At 32.4% G+C, this 20,866-nt stretch overlaps 1 protein-coding gene across 2 annotated transcripts in view; it reads right to left on the reverse strand.

Annotated features, from left to right (window-relative positions):
• Positions 1-20,866, reverse strand: part of LOC140441317 (uncharacterized) — a 438,896-nt gene that overhangs the window by 109,768 nt on the left and 308,262 nt on the right. For both annotated transcript variants that reach the window (XM_072531963.1, XM_072531962.1), the window contains exon 11: positions 13,231-13,382. In XM_072531963.1, coding sequence (XP_072388064.1) covers positions 13,231-13,382 — 152 coding nt within the window. The remainder of the gene's footprint in view (positions 1-13,230; positions 13,383-20,866) is intronic.

A 20,866-nucleotide genomic window follows, 5' to 3' on the forward strand; every position in this document is an offset into this window, starting at 1 on the left:
TACATGTGATGTAGTATAAGCAAATGATGCAGAATTAGATGGTAGTGAGTTAGTTTGTCGAACCTGAAAATGTCCCTACTATCAACAAAAAAAGTCATATTCTGGTGCCATGTACTTTAGACCAAAAAGAAATTGCAAAAAAATTCTTTACAGATCATATAAGAAACAAGACACCACCGAAAAAAGGAGAGTGTGAAGAACTTAAATCCAGCAATACAAATATTTTTGGCAATAAAACATGGCTCCAAATTAAGGTTTTTATACGAAATATTTACCGATTGAGTTAATTTGTGATGCAATTTGACACTGGGCTGACAATCACGAGATACATTAATGCCTGCCGCTAGTTGATGGTTTATTCTTACTTCTGTGCTTATAGCACATTCGAAGTAATTTTTTGAGTTCAGTGTATTTTATTCAATAGAATGTAGTATTTTGTATTAGTTTACTATAGTTTTAAATTTCTACTCAAGTTCTTTATTAAAACGAAAATGATTATTGATTTGTGTTATTTTAAATGTTTCACTTCATTCCTATAGTCAACTTTGTATCTCTTTGGAGATAATACTCTTTTTAATCTAAGAGGGGATGAGAAAAGAGAAAATTTTCACGTTTATTGAAAAAAGTTTTTGAACAAAAATTGTTAACCATCTTTAGTTTCAGAGCTTACTCTTTTATTAATAATATGTAGTCTTTAGTTTAATTTAGTTTTTTAAATTTTTGGTCTTATCAAAAATTGTTAAAAAAAAATAATCAACACAGTTACAACTGTTTGTTACTTATAATATTTTTTGAGATATTCACCTACTTTGAAGTAATCCTTAAAACGAAAAAACTTTCAACTGCATTTTTCTCAAAAATTATCTTGTGTGATTTATATTTAATATTAGTCTGGGTATATAAATAATACGCTTTTTCGAATTTTGTTACAAAAAATGGAATTTGTTGATGTCGATACCGTTATAAGCACCATTTTCTATCATCCAAAAAAAGGAAATTAAGTGTTTTTTCGTATTATACGATTTTTTAATATCTAAAAAATTTCAAATGTAATAAATATTTATATATAATAAAAGTTATAACATTAATTATGCCTGATACATTATATTTAAGATATTTTTTAAAGTTACAAATAGTTAAAAAATATGTTTTTGAAACAGTACGATTACTTCAAAACTAATTAATATTAAAAAAAAATGTTATTTATAAACAATTCAGTTCTGAATGTAGCTCATAACTTTTGTCCGCAACTTTTCTCGGTAAACACGAACGTTTCTATTCTCTCACTTTTTATTTTTGATACTTTACTGGTATTTCAAAAGTGTTTGAAATACCAGTAAAGTATCAAAAGTGTTCAAAAACACTGATAATTGTTAATAACTTTTATTAAAAAGGTTTTCCGATGCAACATAATTTACATTATATCTTTTTTGAGAAATATGAGTATTTTGGAATTTCTATAATAAAGTTATTAGTTTTGACATTATTATTAAAATATTCGTATATCATGTAATACTGAAATGTGCTTAGAAAATTATGAACATTCTGTATAGTGCCTTAGTATTTGCGGCATATTTTGATTAACTTTTTGACTTTTTCTTTTTCTTTAATTCTTACTTTAATATCTTTAATTATCATTTTATATTAGTGATATTCCTGTGAGTCAATAATTTTCATTTATAACACTATATCAGTTTTTCCTGATTTACAATTTCTTTTCGTTTTGTCGTTATGGCTTCATTTATAAAATGATGCTACTCATTATCTAGCAGACAACCTTGGGAATATAAGATGGCATTTTCTACGCAGACATATTTTCTAACAGAGTACAGATAGTATTTAGGATGACATCAAAATGAATGATAAACTGAACCGAGGTATTTGATAATGGCAACGTTGCGGATGCAGAAACAGCTTTAGTATGAACAAAAATACCCGTTGCGGACACAGAAATGTCGGCTTGCTGTAATATGGTATATTGGGACGTTCCAACGATGGCAAAATATGTGGATGCAAAATTGCTATCGTAGTGAAAGTAAAAATCATCTTCTTTATTCTTAAAGTATATAGAAAACTGAGTTGACACTGAAGTAGCCATGGTTGCGGGATAGTCAACAACAGTCTAAAATTAAGATATATTTCAATTTTTCGAGTGGACGCACAAACATACCTATAATAAAATGATGCAGCAATGATGGTAAGATTTATATATATATATATATACATGATACTAGTGACGTAGAAAGAGTTATTCTTTCACCGAGAGTTAATTTAATAAGATTTTCATAATTTAGTGGGGATTTTGAAACAGTGCCACTAAGAATAAAAAAATCAAGGGACCTAATGATTTATACAAGTGCTTTTAAATAATATATTAATTTCTCCATGGCCCCATTTAAAAGTATCTTACAAAATGGCGCCAAGACGCTATTAATAAAACTGAGGCTTAGTTCAGTTACCTAAAAATTTAGTACTTCAAGTTTTAAGGTTCAGAAAAGAGTTGTTTGGGTGAGACTTATTTCGTTTTTGAAGTTATACCTATATACGCGCGTTCGACGTTAGAAATTTGTATGGGAGTGAATCGGCAAAACCATTACATATGTAAGATATAGGTAAGAGAGAGACAGAAGACACATTTTCTCTATCTTTCTCTCTCAAGAATAAAAATGTTTTTTTTGTAAGTATATTTAATATTTATTAATATTATTATTATTTTTTTATTAATATTATTATCATGGTAAATTAAACATATGCGTAAGTAAGTTATGCATATTGTCATTTTTAAATACTTATGAATGTTGCATTTTAATTTGTATTGTATTATTATATTGAATTATGTTACAGTGTATTGTATTTTTATATTAATAACAAAATAAACAATGAATTTTACTGCAGAGTATGTGTAAAAAAATTTTTTTGCATTCAACTCCTTTCATACATATATGAAAATAAAAATATACATTTTCATCAAAATATTGATTCAATCCTTCATTTATTATACTCCTATTACAGGTCAAATTTTTTCAAATTGTTTATATACAGGAAACAATGCACCATATACCTATATATCTAATTATGTTTATCTTTCTGCTCTCTCTTACCTATAGCATTACATACGTGATGATTGTGCAGATTGACTCCCATATAAATTTGTAACGGCGAACGCGTGTATAGAAGTATAACTTCTACCGGCAGTCCCACTGGACAGCCACACCCGTTTTTTATTAATAATTAATTGGTAAATTTAATAAATATTGGTCAAAATTAGTTCATAATTTACAATTTAATGTAACGCAACAACCTTTAACACTTATCGCTTATTTTACTTTTAGACCAGAAAAATTAGCAAATAATACGCATTTTTCGTGACATTTGATACAGTTATCTAACAACTGTAGATAATGGGGCCTGCGTAGCGCAAGCGGTAGGATGCTTGCCTCGCATGCCGGTGGTCCGGAGTTCGAATCCTACCGCCGGCAAGAACAACTAGAAATTAAAAAAAAAATGTCTATAGGCCCCAGGTCGACTCAGCCTGAATAAAATGAGTACCTTGGGTAAAACCAGGGGTAATAATAGGCGGTTGAAGCGTAGCACTGGCTATGTTACCTTCCTTGTATACCGTATGCCCTAGATATAGCAGACTACCCTGCTATACTCCCAAAGCCGCGAAGCGGTATAAAACGAGAGACTATTATTATTATTATCCAGATTTAGCCATACGGCTCACACTCCCTCTAAGGGGAAAATTCACTCATCCCAGATACCTACGGTATCAAAAGGATTGAGCTCTGGTGGGACTCTTTCCGTGTTATCGAGCCCTAGGTAACTTGGTATGCTGGAGTATCTCCCAGAAATTTTCGTACACATCTGGACGTTGAGAGTAGTACAGCTTTCTGGATGGTCTTGTAGAGATGTTCATTCAGACCTAGCTTTTTTATGTTTTCTAGGAGGTTTTTTGGAATGACTCCAGTAGTAGAGAGAATAATAGGTATTGTCTGGGTACTTTCCATTCTCCACTGTCTTCGTATTTGAATTTCCAGATCCCTGTATTTGGCGATTTTTTCGTTCTGTTTAACACGAAGATTATTGTTGTTGGGTATCGCCACATCAATTAATGTTGTTTGTCTCTTTAGTTTATTAACAAGTATGAGATCCGGTCTATTATGTGCCACTGTTTGATCTGTGAGCACAGTGCGGTCCCAGTATAGCTTGTAGTTGTCATTCTCAAGTATACTCTCAGGAACGTATTGATAATATGGAAGATGGTTTGTTTGAAGAAGTCCCAGTTTGATAGCTATCTCTTGATGAATGATCTTTCCTACTGAGTCGTGCCGTTCCTTATATTCAGTTGCAGCAAATGCCTGACAGCCCCCGGTAAGATGTTGGATGGTTTCCTGAGCTTGACACCCATATCGGCATTTGTCATTTTTGACCTGAGGGTCTTTGACGATATATTTTAGGTAATTTTTGGTTGGTATAACCTGATCCTGAATGGCCAGTAGTGAACCTTCTGTTTCAGGGAACATCTTTCCTGATGTCAGCCAATAGTTCGACGCTATATTGTCGACATGGTCTTGACTGACCTCATTGGGATGTCGCCCGTGCAGAGGTTTACCCATCCAGATGCGCATTTTTTCGTCCTTATTAAGATGGTTTATGCGCATTTCTGGTTCCCTCAGTTTGATCGGTGTTGTATCATCTACTGCGCAAATCGCGCGATGTAGAGTAGATGTCTCAGCCTGCACCTGAAAATAAGTTCTTAAATTAGTAATTTGTTTTTCTAGTTGCTCACTTATATCCATAAGCCCTCGTCCTCCTAAATGCCGCGGTAATGTCGTTCTTTCTACTGCACTTCGAGGATGGTGTTTTTGTGCCTTTGTGAGGTGTGTTCGTACTTTTCGCTGAAGATTTTCTATATCGGTTTTTGTCCACTTAACAATACCAAATGAGTAGCTAAGCGCGGAACATGCGTAGGTGTTTAGTGCCTTAAACAAATTTTTACTGTTAAGGTGTGAACGAAGCAGCTGTTTTACCCTTCGTATAAACTCAGTAGTTATCTCAGTTTTCATTTGCTTATGGTCAATCTTCCGCGCTTGCTTTATTCCGAGGTATTTATACATATCATTTTCACCCATGGCCTCGATGTTCTGGCCGTTTTGCATATCGAATCCGCCGGGCTGAACCTTTCCTTTGATTATATTTAAGACACGGCACTTGTCAAGACCGAAGTGCATACTAATATCATTAGAGAAATTTTCTACTGTTTTTAGCATCTGATCCAGGTGACTTCGAGTGGAAGCTAGTAGTTTTAAATCATCCATATACAATAGATGATTAAGCTTTGCAACAACAGTGGTGTTATTTTTGATGCTAAAACCTGTGTCAGTTGAGTTCAGTATCTGGGATAGGGGGTTCATCGCTAGACAAAACCACAGTGGGCTCAACGAATCTCCTTGAAATAGGCCCCGGTTGATTGCAATATTTTCAGTTTCAATATTGTTTTCACCAGGTATTTTGAGGTGAATTTTTGTTTTCCAATCTGACATTATATGTTTTAAAAAGGACACTATGTTATCATCGACTTTATATATTTTTAATATATCTATAAGCCATTCATGTGGCACTGAATCAAACGCTTTCTTGTAGTCGATGAAAGCAGTAAAGAGATTCCGTTTTTTGCTATATGCTTGGTTAGAAATGACAGAGTCGATGATAAGTTGTTCTTTGCAGCCCATGGAACCCTTAGCACATCCTTTCTGTTGTGGCTCTATGATATTGTTTAAAGCACAGTGTTGGTTGATACGCCGGGCTACACAGGATGTGACCAATTTATACAGAGTTGGAAGACAAGTAATTGGGCGGTACTTGGTTGGATCTTGGGTGTTATTTTGATCTTTGGGAATTAAATAAGTTGTTCCCTGGGTTAGGAAAGATGGTATTTCCTGCGGATTAGAAATAGTGTTATTAATTACTGCTGATAGGCACTCATGAATACTCCAGAACTTTTTAAGCCAGAAGTTCTGAACGCCATCTGGTCCAGGAGATTTCCAGTTATGAAGCTCTTTGATAATATTTGAAACTTCTTCAGTGGTGAAGGGTTCGTAGGGAGCAGTAACGTAGTGTTGGCAGTTGTGCGCCGTATCTTCGATCCATCCAGCATTGGTGTTAAGAGCGGCTGGTGTGGAAAGTTGATTTCCCCAAAACTCATGGATTTCTTCTCGGCTTGGGTAAGATTTATTGGCACTTTCTGCAGTAGAATTGAGTTTCCGATAGAACGCCTTCTCGGCATTTTCAAAAAGCGTATTGTCAGATTTTCGTTTGTTACTAATTTTGTATCTCCTTAGTCGGCCTGAGTAAACGGAAAGCTTTTGTTTTAATGTATCCAGGCACTGTTGTGCTGTGTTGTTTTCTGGGTTATATTGTGAGTGTCTTGCGGTGGTTAGCATTATTTCTTCAGTTCTTCTGATTACTTTTCTACTTGTTGTTCCTCGAACATATTCCGTGATTTGACCAATGTCCCTACGTAATGATTCAATTTTCGTTAGCAGCCGTTTTTCCCAAGGTGCAACTCTGTTATCTGTCCCTCCGATATTAGTACCCCGTCGTGTTCTGGTCTTAATGCCCATAACATTAGCAATTGCTGTTGCTGCACAGTAAATCAGCGTGTGCATATATTCCAATGTATGGGCTTCTACGACATAATTGGGCAGAACTTCAGTGTTCACAATTTGTAACAGCACTCCTAGTTTCTTACAAGAGTTTACTCTTGGTAGCGGTGGTCTGCTAAGTGGGTTTGTTTCATTAAACTCTTGTACGGCGCGTGCCATTTCGTTAACTAGGCTATCGCGCAACTCGTTCTCCTGCTGTGTATTGTCAGGTTGTGTTTCTTGTTCTTGTATGACAACCTCAGGAATTGGCTCTTGTATTTCGTTAAGGGCTTGATTTCCAACTACCTCTTGATTATGAATCTCCCGTTCGACTTCGCTTCTGATGGTATTGCGTCTAGTCTCTGGGATGAGATTATTTCTGATAATTACCCGGTATTGATCTGCTACTCGTTGTTCAGATACTTGGATTTCTGGGTACTCTCTGCAAAATTCGGCATACAGATTTTGTCGATAGCCGATCGTTTCTTGACCGAGGTTTGTCACCTTATAATAAAAGCGCAAAATATTTTCATTCATGGACACAGTCCATTTCATGCGCTGCCTCGGTCGTCCCGCTTGAGTGAGCGCCGGCTGATGTTCCAGCGCAGCACCTTCAGCGAGCAGAGCTCTTGTTGTTGTTTGGCTCGCTTGTGGTTGTTGTTCTTGTTGGGCTGTAGCTGATTGTATGACAGGGGCCCGCCTCCTCAACACCCTGCCACCGACGTCCCGCATGCTGTCACGTCCAGCGCCGGCTCCAGACGTGCCCTGGCGATCCCCAGGCAGCGACCCTAAACATAAATTATTATACTCCATTATCATGGGTGTGCATTTTATACCTACTGCCAGGTGTCAGTTTTTGTTCCACGGCAGGTATCCCTGCTACCCTCTGGGTATCTGCGCTAAGAATACCCAGAGAGTATCCCCCATTCGCAGGGGGCCGCGCCTGATAGAAGAACTGACAAAAAACTCCCACAGGTTAGGTTATTATTATTATTATTATTATTATTATTATCTAACAACTGCTTTTGATAAATTTTGTGATAACAATACGTAATAAACAAAATATGCAAAAGTTTAAACGTTATTTTTTACTTTTTTTTTTAATTTTCAATTTCCACTTCGGAAAACGATTTCCGAAGTGGAAATTGAAACGTCAATAAACTTACTTTAACCTTTAATTGTGGCTTATTCCCATTTAAATAGTATCTACTTTAAAATGCCACAAGAAAATTGCTTCAGAACAATATTGCAAAAATAGCTTCAAAAGACGATATTTTGAAAATTATTAACTTTTATAAAAATGCACAAAATACTTTAATTTTGCGTTATAATACTAAATGTATTCAGCAATAAAAATTTCAAGAAGTTTCACTTAACAGTTATTACAACATTGAAATTGTTTATCCCAGAAAGCTTTTATCTACAACGTTATTATTCGTAAACTATTAGGTCCACATAAATTATGAAAGCACCAAATTGAAGAGAAAGGTTAACTTATTAACTTTAGCATCAACATATAAGAAGTTAATTTTTTTTATTCGAAATGTCGGCATTTTTACTCCAATTTGAAAATAATCAATTTCCTACGACCCTTAGAGCCGAGTTAGCACCTTTTTAATTTCTCGATTTTACTATTTTAAAAACTGACTTCATAAATTCAAAATAAATGTCACACTGTCTCTATAATGCCTCTCTATTATAAGTACTAGATAAGGTTATGAAACGATTATATATATATATATATATATATATATATATATATATATATATATATATATATATATATATATATATATATATATATATATATACATATATACTGTACACGGATTCTACTGCACTTTAAAAATGTATAAGTTTAATAGGCAAACTCGGGAAGTAATTTCGAATGTGTTTGAATTTATGAAGGAAGAAAAATCCTTAGGAGCGCCACAAATTCCGTTCGACCGGCTGTATGAACGCGTTGTTGCTGCTACAGGTGTATCGGAACGAAATATTAGAAATATCGTAAAAGAAAAAAGTAAAATAAATGCTGAAAAACCTCGATGCCGATAAAGCTTTATTAAGAAGAATTATAATAAATACATATTAAAATAGAGATATACACTTGGCATTTGTGGACCTGAGAAAGGCGTATGACTCTGTACCAAGGTCAGAACTATGGGAGGCAATGTATAAATTAGAAATACAGACGGAGCTCATAGAAGCTACAAAAGCTCTGTATAAAGAAAATAAAGTGTCCATTAAAATGGGAACAAGAATCATAGGAGACTTCACCACAACAAAAGGGCTCCTGCAGGGTTGTTCCACATCTCCAACCCTATTCAAAATATACTTAGAAAAAGCCTTGACTACATGGAAAAGAAAATGCGAAGGCATGGGAGTACCGGTACGGAACGAATACCTATATACGTTAAGCTTTGCAGACGATCAGGTAGTGATTGCACAAGACCAAGACGACCTCAGCTACATGATGAAGAAACTACAAGAAGAATATACCAAGGCTGGCCTAGATATTAACCTCGCGAAAACAGAGTACCTATCTACAAGTGAAGAAGACATAGAAGATCTACAGATTGATGACAACGTAACAATCAAAGGAAAGGATAAATTCAAATACCTGGTGTTTATAATCACGAAAAAGGCAACAACAGTGGAAGAAATTACGCAAAGATTAGGACAAACAAGAACAGCAATCCGACAACTTAACTCAGTATGGTGGGATAGACACCTAAGTATGAAGACAAAAACGCAGATTTATAAAACATTAGTGCGAAGTATTATGACATATGGGGCTGAAAATTGGATCATAAACAAGAAAAACAGCAGTAAGATAGTAGCAACAGAGATGGAATGCCTGCGAAGATGCTGCAGAGTAACAAGAATGGATAGGAGAAGTAATGACGAAATAAAGCAAAGAACATCAATAAAAACAGACATACTAACATATATAGAACAAAAAAGATTAAAGTGGTATGGACATGTAAGAAGAACTAGCGACAGCAGATGGATAAAGAGAATAACCGAATGGAGCCCCATAGGAAGGAGGAAAAGAGGACGACCCCGAAAATCCTGGAGGAACGAAGTAGACGACGCCATGAGTAAGAGAGGCCTAAACGATGGAGAATGGAACAACAGAGAGAGATGGAAATGGTTGAGCGAGGGAAGGCAGTGAATACTGTTGAATCCTTAAATATATATACATATACCACAGATAAAATTGTTACCACGATGCCAAATATTTGGAGAAAATTTCAAGAAACCGGTTACTCAGGAGGTATTGATTCTTTACGACAGTCGTCAAATCTATTGGTTTTCGATGGAGAAAAACAAAAACAAACAGAAAGCTTTTGATGGAAAAATAAGATATTCGTCACTTAAGACTGTCATGTTTACGTGCCATTAAAAGCTATAGAAAGGAAAATACGCCGATAGTGTATATGAACGAAACATACATCCACGCTTCCCACACAGTTGATACTTGCTGGAATGATGACTCAAATGAAGGACTTAAGAGGCCAATATCAAAAGGACAACGTTTAATAATAGTACATGCTGGTGGAGAAAATGGATTCATAAAAAATGCACAACTAATTTTTAAACCAAATTCATTAACGGGAGATTATCATCATGAAATAAATTTTGAAAATTACAAAAAATGGTTAGTGGAAAAACTAATTCTCAATTTACCCACGAATTATGTGCTTGTAATTGATAACGCCCCTTACCACAATGTGCAAAAAGACAAACCACCAAATTTGAATACCAGAAAGAGTGAACTGATTCAGTGGTTAAGAGCAAAAAATATTTACTTCGATGACGATATGTTAAAACCAGATTTGTATAATTTAATAAAAATGCACAAGCCAAGTTTTAAATTATATGTTATAGATGATCTTTTAAGTCAGCATGGTCATAGTATTCTACGTTTGCCTCCGTATCACCCTGATCTAAACCCCATCGAATTGGTATGGTCTTCTCTGAAACAACATGTTGCACAAAAGAACCTATCATGTAATATAAAAGCTGTGCAACAATTTTGTGAAGAGTTTTTTTCTGAAATTTCAGTCGAAGAATGGAAGAAACGATGCGATCATGCAAAAAAATGCGAAGAAGCGTTTTTAAAAGTAGAACCTCAATTTGACGAAGTTGTCGATAATTTAATTATAAATGTAGGTGAGATTTCGAACTCTGAAACTAAAAATGAAGAAGAGGAAGAGGAAAGTGATTTGGAGTAAAAGTTTAGTTTGTGTATGTGTGCGTGCGTGTATTGTAATCATAAAACCGCAGGTTAGGCTACGCAAGAAAAAACAAGTAGAAAGAACGTTTACGATCCTATAAAATTTGTGCTCGTCAAGTGTGTTTGTATCAGTATCTCAAGACCAGTTCAACTGATTATCAGATATGTCTACTAATAGCTTATTTTTTATTAAAGAAAATCTTTTTTTTTGCTTAATTATAAATTATAACACAAAAAATTATTTAGAAATTTTCTTTATTTAAAAAGAAATTGCCAGCTTTTTTGGATTTTTAAAATAACTGTAACCTATCCTTTCATCACATATTAATTTAAAACATTTTTAATTTGTTTCTTGTTGTTTACATTACATAGAGTTTAATTAATCATTTTATACAATACAACAAATTATGCCTTAATGGGCTTAATCCGTCCTATCATTTCAAAGCGAAGTTCGCGCGTACAATCTTTTATCTCTTTATTTCGAATACTTTCTCTATCGCACTTCGACTCAAGTTTGCGCATACAGACGTTGCTTCCCACCGGCAACACTACGATCTTTTGTATATATATATATATATATATATATATATATATATATATATATATATATATATATATATATATATATATATATTAAGTGCACTCGTAAGTGAATGGGATGTTTTTGGTCAATTTGGAGATAAAAAAGACAAGGGTTGTGCTACTTTATCTATTTATTGAAGACGTTTCGCCCACTGTTCAATGAGCATCATCAGTTAAATAAATAAACCCATTTTCATAGACGGAGACTTGTCTGGTGATAAGTACTTAGACTTACTAAATAACCAAATTATTACTGGACTTTAACAGAATGTCAGTTATAATATTTATAAAGTCAGTTGAAACACCCAAAAAACTGGTTGCGGACAAACATTAAAAGAATAATATCATATTACCAGACATGGGCCCATCATTTATTTTTATATTCAAATATAGATTAATGAAGAACAGAATAAGGACAATTTTAATTTACTTAAAACTGTCGTAAAGTACATAAGTGTATAAAAAAGTTTTTAACATGTCATATTTAGCAACAAAAATAATGTATATATAATGGCAATAGGCCATATTGACAGTATAATGATTTAAAACAGTTATTATACTTCGTAAAATAATAAACGTTTTAGCTGTACAGCACTGCGAACCTCCAAGTAGCCTGTTAAATATTGGTGATTTTGAATAACATATCAATGTCCAATATTTATTTGATGGGATGTATCTTTCATTCTCTCTTTCTTCTATCTCTTTCCTACGAAGTACGGGGATTGTTCAAATACGTTTGAAACATTGACGCGTGTTATTTATACTTTAACTTGATTACCGGTAAATGTAATATTGAACTGCCCTTATAAATCTCGTCGGAGTGAAATGTTTCAACTGACTTTATAAATACTATACCACAAATTTTTTGGTTTCAACAAAATTAAGCGCTTTCCCACTATTATCGACGAGTTAGGATTCATACAGTGGCCTGCACGTTCTCCGGCCTTTAGTCCTTTAGATTTTTTTCTTTAAGGTTATCTAAAATCATGTGTTTACATTAGGCGTCAACATGTTTTCACATGTTTTCAGGATTTGAAACAAATAATTATTGATGAATGTGGACTAATACGGGGAGACGTCTTGGAAAGAGTAACTCACGAATTTAATAATAGGTGTGCTCATTGTTAGGAGTGAACAGCGAGCATTATGAACATTTGAAGTGATTTTTTAAAATTATTATTATCATTGGTCTTAGTAAATAAATTTACCTATTCTTTAATTGTAAAGTGATTTATTTCTCGTTTTAACAATTTTTTCTACCACACTTGGTACGTAAGAATTAGGAATATTACGTAATTTTAAAATCTGCAAGACTATAGAGTGTGTCCTATTTAAGTAACAAAAAATATGCCGTCAGAAGCATTATGTGTCATTGCATATTAAGTAAAAAAATTAATTGCAAAATTTCATGAATAGCGTCTTTTTTTATTCAAAGATATTTAGTTGGTTCCATACTTTATCCCAACCCTGAATATTCAAATTCTTTATGATTGATATTGGATCATAAAATAAATTTAGGAACAAAAGTTATTTATAGTTTTTGCATTCACTAAAAAAGTAAAAAATATTTATTTTGCATTAGTATTATTGTAGTATATACGAGTATATCCTCCTTATCATTATCCTCTGCATGCTTAAATAAGACTTACCAATTGAGATTCGCCATAACAAGTTTATATTCACAATAATATAAACATGAGAAAGCGATAAAAGTACATTAAAATTATAATAAACTGTAAAATTTAACAATTTATACCTTACCTTTTGTATTTTGTTTTATTTTTAGGTTTTTTATCTGTATCATTTGAATCCGATGCAGCAGAATCATTGGATTCGGAAGATGATAATTTTCCTCGTAACAGCGAATCTTTTCTCCACGCTTTCTTTGCTAATTCTTCCTTTGAAAGGGGCTCCTTAAAATAAAAAGGTTATTTAAATTTCATTTTTACATTTCTTTTCAATATTAGTTTTTTTGAAAAAAAAATGTTACTATAATAAATTTCAATAAGCGATGCAGGGCGCGAAAACAACGATAAAATTGTATTTTAATCGTTAAAAATGTAAAATTTATCTAAGTATATTATTTAGATCACTTTATCAATTTTTCTATTTTCTCGATTATTAGTTTTTATTTCATAGTATATAAATTATTGTAATCACTGAATACATAGTTAGTGAAAAAATATTAATATTATGTTAATTAATGAATAATTTAAACGATTATGTAAATAACGAAACGATTTTCCGAGAATATTCAAAAACTAAACGAAATAACCATCTCTATTTTCCACAATGAAACTAAGTTCCTGTAGCTGGCTGTATACCAGGTATCACAAAAAATTTCTTAAAATCCTTTATAAAAGGTATAAAAATTAAAAACCCAATCGGGCTATGTCATTAAGACAAAACGTTTTCGGAATCCATATTCCATCATCAGTGTCTAGGTGTACATGTTTTGAGCCACTAAATATATCGTTAAAACCCGTTAAAAGTTATCGGTTACAATTTAGTTTACATTATTTAATCTTATATATTGGGATGTTAAAGTTACCAGTGGATTTGATAACATGGCAACGAACGACTCCAATGAAGTTGCTGGTCCTGAGACAAAGTGTCTACGAGGACTTGATGATAGCGAGAGGTTACGTTGGGTGAAAACCTAGGATCTACGAAGTCCAATTGCTTTTTTTTTATTTAACCACTTACACTTTTGTTACCCCAGCCTAATCTTATATGTATACTGTACAAAATCTAACATTGTAGATTTTTACAGTTCGTTTTAAAACTCCAATTTTCTTAGATGACTTATATCTTGTCATATTATTAACACACATCTTGTGGAAGAAAAAAAATTCTAATAAATTCTGATTCATCAGACTCAGATTCTGACTCAAAACTTGCTATTAAAGATAATTTTTGTTCTAATTCCTCCTTAATAATTAATTGTAATTCTAATTTAAATTTTTATTTAAAAAAGGTAATCCCACAATTAAAAAGGGAATATATTGGCATGATTCCAGATTTCCACGGAGAAAATACATTACTTCCTAGATTCTGGAAATCTGTGAAAAATTGATATAAAATAAATTTTATAATACAGTTAATTCAGATGATTTTCAGAATGAATACCTAATGTCTAGCATATTAGCAAAAGTAAAAGGTGAAGCTGCTATTAACATTTCAGCATGTCTAGTTAGGACCTGGCAAGATCTTAAAGATGCATTGCTAAATACATAATATAAAGATGTATAAAGATGTATATTAATATAACATAATATAGATGTATAAAAGAGATATTTATACTCTGAGTATAGAAATGTCAGAATTAAAGCAAAATAATGAAACTTACTTTGAATTCTTCAATAAAGTCCAACATCTTCTGAATTTACAAATATCTTTAATTACTACACGTTCTAATGACCAAGAATTATTAATTTTATCAAACTATTTTAGAAATTTAGCCCTACGAGTATTATTACGTGTAGTATAAAAAGTATTTTAACTAACGATCTTCAAATTTATCTAAATAAAAACAATTCTTCACATTATAGGCAAACAAAGCCAAATTTTCAAAATAATCGTAATCCAAGACCAAATCTTAACTTTCAACAAAAATTTCCCCAAACGAACAGATCCTTTACAGTCAATGAACCTCGACAAAGAATTCAAGCCCCACCTATAACAAACTCCACACACTTCCAACAAACAACAAGACAACCATCAGCATCAACCTCTTTTTCAAATAATAACAGAGGAACTAATATTTTTACAAATAACATAATATACAGAAGTAGTAATGTCTTTAAATCAAATCCAAATCAAAGATTTCAAGTCCCAACTCCAATGAGTACCACTAGTCAAAATACTTTTAGACCAACAAATTTTGGAAATAAAAAACGCTTCAATAATACATTTTCAAGTCAACCACAAAATATTATAGCTGAGGAGCTACATAATATTGGCCATACCGAGGAAGTTGAATTAACTAATGAGAATAATTTTTTAGAGAACGAAGCCTCGGAAAATCCATAATTACTCAAGTTGAACTTTTAAATCTGATAAATAACGAAAGTGAATTGCCGTACATTGTATTTCCTGAGCATAATCTCAAAGTACTAATTTGCACTGGGAGCACAAAATCGTCTGTAACCTCAGAGGTCGTTGAAAAATATTTTAAAAATTCAATTTTTCGTAAACCCTTTCAAATTTTAACAACACTTGGAGCAAAACAGGAAAAATACTGTACTGAAATTCCCTTATCAAAAATTTTTAATACTAAAAATAAATTAAATTTAAGACATTGCGTTCCATGACTATTTTCACTGCCTATTAGGCCTCGATAATTTAAGAAAATTAAATGCAAAAATTGATTTGGCCAATAATTTTTTAATTACTTCGCAGAGTAAGATAAAATTCAATTATTATACAGCGGGGAACACGAATTGTATAGTAGTGCCGCCACGAACCGAGCAAGTTATCAGTTTAAATGTTGGAAATATAAAAAATGGCGATGTAATTATACCATATACACAAATCGGTAAATTAGAAATTCCTGAAGGTAGAAAACAATAAGGCTATTTGCATGATTTGAAATTCTTCTGAAAATTATTTTAAATTGGATGTAACTTCTCCAATCATGGTCAAAAAGTTCGCTGAATACGAACACATTTCGAACAAGATCAAGTTCGAACAGATCATATGAATTTTGAGGAAAGAAATTCAATATTAAAAGTTAATAAAAGAATATTCCGATATCTTCATGTTGCAGGAAACCAATTAACTTTTACAAATAAAATTAAACATACAATAAAAACAACAAACGATATACCAGTATATTCAAAATCCTATAGATACCCAGAAATTTATAGGAAGGAAGTGTAAAATCAAATCCAGAAACTGCTGGATCAAGATATTATTAGACCTTCGGATTCCCCTTGGTCCTCTCCTATATGGGTAGTCCCAAAAAAATGGACGCCTCCAAGAAACCTAAGTTTAGAGTCGTAATAGATTATCGACGTCTTAATGCTATCACACTTGGTGATAGATACCCTTTATCTAACATTAGTGACCTATTGGATAAACTTGGACGGTGTCAATTCTTCACAACACTCGACCTCGCTTCAGGGTTTCATCAAATCGAGATGAATGAAAGCGACATTCAAAAAACTGCATTCAATACCTACAGAAAATGGTCACTACGAATTTTTGCGAATGTCTTTCGGACTCCGTAACGCCCCAGCAACATTCCAACGGGTTATGGATAATATCCTGAGAGGTATACAAAATGAAAAATGTTTGGTTTATCTTGACGATATAATTATATTTAGTACAAGTCTTCAGGAGCATCTAGTTAATTTAAGAGAAGTGTTTCAAAGATTAAGAGATTCAAATTTCAAAATTTAAATAGATAAATCTGAATTTTTAAAGAAAGAAGTAGTATATTTAGATCACATCGTAACGCCAGAATGTGTTAAGCCGAACCCAGACAAAATAAAAGCTATAAAAAATTTTCCAATACCCAAAAATACTAAACAATTAAAAGGATTTTTAGGACTTTTAGGTTATTATAGAAAATTTATCAAAGATTTTTCTAAACTTACTAAACCACTAACTATTCGCCTAAAGAAAAATGCTGAAATCAATGTAAGCGGTTCAGATTACATCCAATGTTTTGAAACTTGTAAACAACTTCTCATAAATGAACCCATATTACAGTATCCTGACTTCTCCCGTTCTTTCAATCTCACTACAGATGCTAGTAATTTTGGCTAAGCCGTACTTAGTCAAGGAAAGATTGGATCCGACTTGCCAATTGCTTATGCAAGCAGAACTTTGAACAACTCAGAAATTAATTACTCAACAATTGAGAAAGAGTTACTGGCAATAGTATGGGCTGTCAAATATTTTCGCCCGTATTTATTTGGATGACGCTTTATTATTATTACTGATCATAAACCACTACAGTGGTTATTTTCCTTAAGAGATCCCAACTCCAAACTAGTAAGATGGCATTTGAAACTAGAAGAATATGATTATGAAATCATTTATAAAAAAGGATCTTTAAATACAAATTGTGATACATTATCCACAATAGACGTCAACGAAACAAAAAATTTGTAAGACAAAAAAAATATTGTTGAAATAGATGAAGATAATAGACAGGAAGAAAACCCTGATGACGGTGAGACAATACACACCAATGTAGAAAATCCTACTCCCGAATTTCCTATTCCGAAACCCTGTAAACACGGGAATTAACCAAATTTTTATCACTGAAGTCAATTTTAATCCGGCTAGTCCCACTATAATTAAAGTATTTGATAAAAGACAAAGAATTCTTGTCCAGTTCTCAAAAAACAATTTTGAGCGTGATGTTATTGATTTTATTAAAGAATATACCATACCCAAAGTAAAATATCACCTTTATTTTGAAGACCCAGTATTTGAGAAATTTAGGGTTGTTATCCAAAAATATTTTAAAAATTCTCAAATATCATTTATTAATTGCACTAAGAAACTTATCGATGTTCCTATAAACGAAATTAAAGAAATAATTCAAAACTATCATGAAGGCAAGCAAAATCATAGAGGTTTAGATGAAACGGATAACCGAATTAAATCATTATATTATTGGCCTAATCAACGAGCTTCTATACAAACTTATATTAATGAATGCGAAATATGCCAAATAACAAAATATGATAGGAATCCCATAAAGCCAATATTTAGCATTACTTCTTCAGCAATTAGGCCATTTCAGATTTTACATTTAGATTTCATTACTCTTGAAAATACCAAATTTCTAACGATAGTCGATTCCTTCTCCAAATATGCCCAACTTTATAATCTTATATATAACTTATAAACTCAAGGTATCGAAGTAGCAAACGCTTTGATTAGATACTTTACTCACCATAGTATTCCAGAATCCAGAATCAAATGGTATAGCTGAAAGATTTCATTCAACTATTATAGAACATATCAGGTTACTAAACAATCAAAATTAGTATAAATCCGACCCAATAGAACAAAAAGTAAACTTTGCATTATTAGCTTACAACAGTACTATCCACGCCGTAACAAAAATGAAACCCCATGAACTAGTTACGGGACAGTTAGTCACCAACTTCCCATTTAACATTGACCTAAAGCAACAATTAATTAATAATTATATTTCTAATCATAAGGATAAAATTAAATTACTATATTCTAATATTAACAGAAAACTTTAAGGAAATAAAGCAAAAGTTATAAATAAAGCAAATGAAACACGCGAGGAATTACCAAAAGAAATTCCTACCGAAGTATTTGTGCAAAACAGACAAATAAAAGAAAAAACTAAAAATGAATATAAAAAAAAATATTAAATCCATTAAAAAATTTAAGAAAACAGCAAAACTTACTAAGCGGCATAAAAATACTACCGAGAACATTCACCTTTCAAATGTAAAACGACCTAAACGAAAAAACTTATATTTTTTAGGTTCGTCACAATCGGACATACAACAGCCGAAATAAAGGATATCACCCACAACCTAGGCCTTCTGCCTATAAAATTAGGAACGGCAAAACTCCAAAAATCTAGTCATACATTTGTACATTTTTATAATTTAAAACCACTTGCAACTGAATATGACAACCTGAACAAGCAATTTGAGTATCTTAAAAATAACATTTCTAACAGCAAATTCTTTAGATCAGAGACGTACAAGTACGTTAATATTATTCAATATATCAAAAATAGCAAACAAGAAAAATTTAGCGGTCTAAATATTCATATTAATTTAACAAGAAGGAAAAGAGGTTTGATTATTGGTTTTGGTTCAATAGTAAAAGCAATCACAGGAAATTTAGACTTTAGACGACGAAGATGGCGAGAAGATAAATTTAATACTAGAACATTTGAAAACTAATCAACTAAAATTAGAACATCAGATACTTAATCAATATTCTCTGTCAACAAATCATAGATAACTTCAATAAAAAACCATTCAAAATATTCAAACAAATGAAATAATCATTAAACAAAGATTTTTGAAATAAAAAACACTGTCGATTTTCAAACAAAATTTGAGAACGTTATTTATCTAAAAGAGATGTTCAATGATCTCATTATCACATATAATGCTATACTTGATGTAATGGAGACTATAGAAAATTCTATTACTTTTTGTAAACTCAAAACCTTACACCCTAGTATTATCCAATCTAGTGACCTATTTCGAGAGTTACAAAGAATCTCTTTATTTTACAAAACACAATTACGATTTGAATTAAAACACGAAAATATTTTAGATTTTGAATCCATTCTGGAAATCACCTGTAAAATAGAGGAAAACCAAATTCAATATTTTCTGACAATTCCTATCGATTTTGAGAACATCTTTGATCTCTACTATTTATTACCTATACTCACAAAAATTGAGTCAGAATTTGCAATAATAATACCTAATACAAGATATTTGTTAAAAAATAAAAATACAATAATACCTCTCAACGACATCTGCACACACGGTAAAATTTTCTAATATTCAAGCCGTCTACAAAATAACCAAGAACACCTATGCGAAAAAGAAATAATCTTACAAGAAAATTCCAGTAATTGTCAATATATTAAGGCAGACATCCAAGGCAATCACATCGAAATCATACCAGAGATGAACCAGTTTTTGGCAATATTTCCTATGGAGGAAAAATTAACTTTCAAATGCTCTGAAGGAATTCAAATTAAAACACTGACAGGCATCTTTCTGATCGAAAATATACAGTGTACAATCCTTTTCAGAAACCAAGAATTGTTGTTCCAAGATCGAACTTTTGGACAACCAATATTAATCACCGAGCCGAAATTAAAGTTTAAAGAGTTAAGCGTTTCACCTATGAAAATAACTTTGAAGAATTTAAAATTTGAAAAAAATCCCACAAACAGAATCACACCCATCATAGAACAAAGAGAAAATTACCACATTCCCAGCATTTACACGATCATATTATATCTTGCCGTCGTTCTAATAATCATCTACTTCATCTATAAGAAAATAACGATAAGAACAAGAAAAGAAACCAAAAGAAAGGAAGGCATAAGAATGTCAAACATACAGGACCCAGACGATTCCAGTTCGAAAATTCACCTCCCACAAGGAGCCCCAATCTAGGCTGGATACCCCCTATTATCAGAAATTGCAAACGATTCGTTGAAGCAGTAATAAGCACGGCCAAAAAACATATACCAAGAGGCTATGGAAAAGAATACATTCCTGGTTGGTCCTATAACAGCGAAGAACTGCTTCATAGCCTAGATTTAACGAGACAACAACAATGAACGGAAACTGTAGAAGGTCTTAATTTTCAAACATCAAGTAGGCAAGCATGGACACACTACTAAGAAAATTAGGAA

This window comes from Diabrotica undecimpunctata, chromosome 5 (genome assembly GCF_040954645.1).
Source record: "Diabrotica undecimpunctata isolate CICGRU chromosome 5, icDiaUnde3, whole genome shotgun sequence".
NCBI classification, from domain to species: Eukaryota; Metazoa; Arthropoda; class Insecta; order Coleoptera; family Chrysomelidae; genus Diabrotica; species Diabrotica undecimpunctata.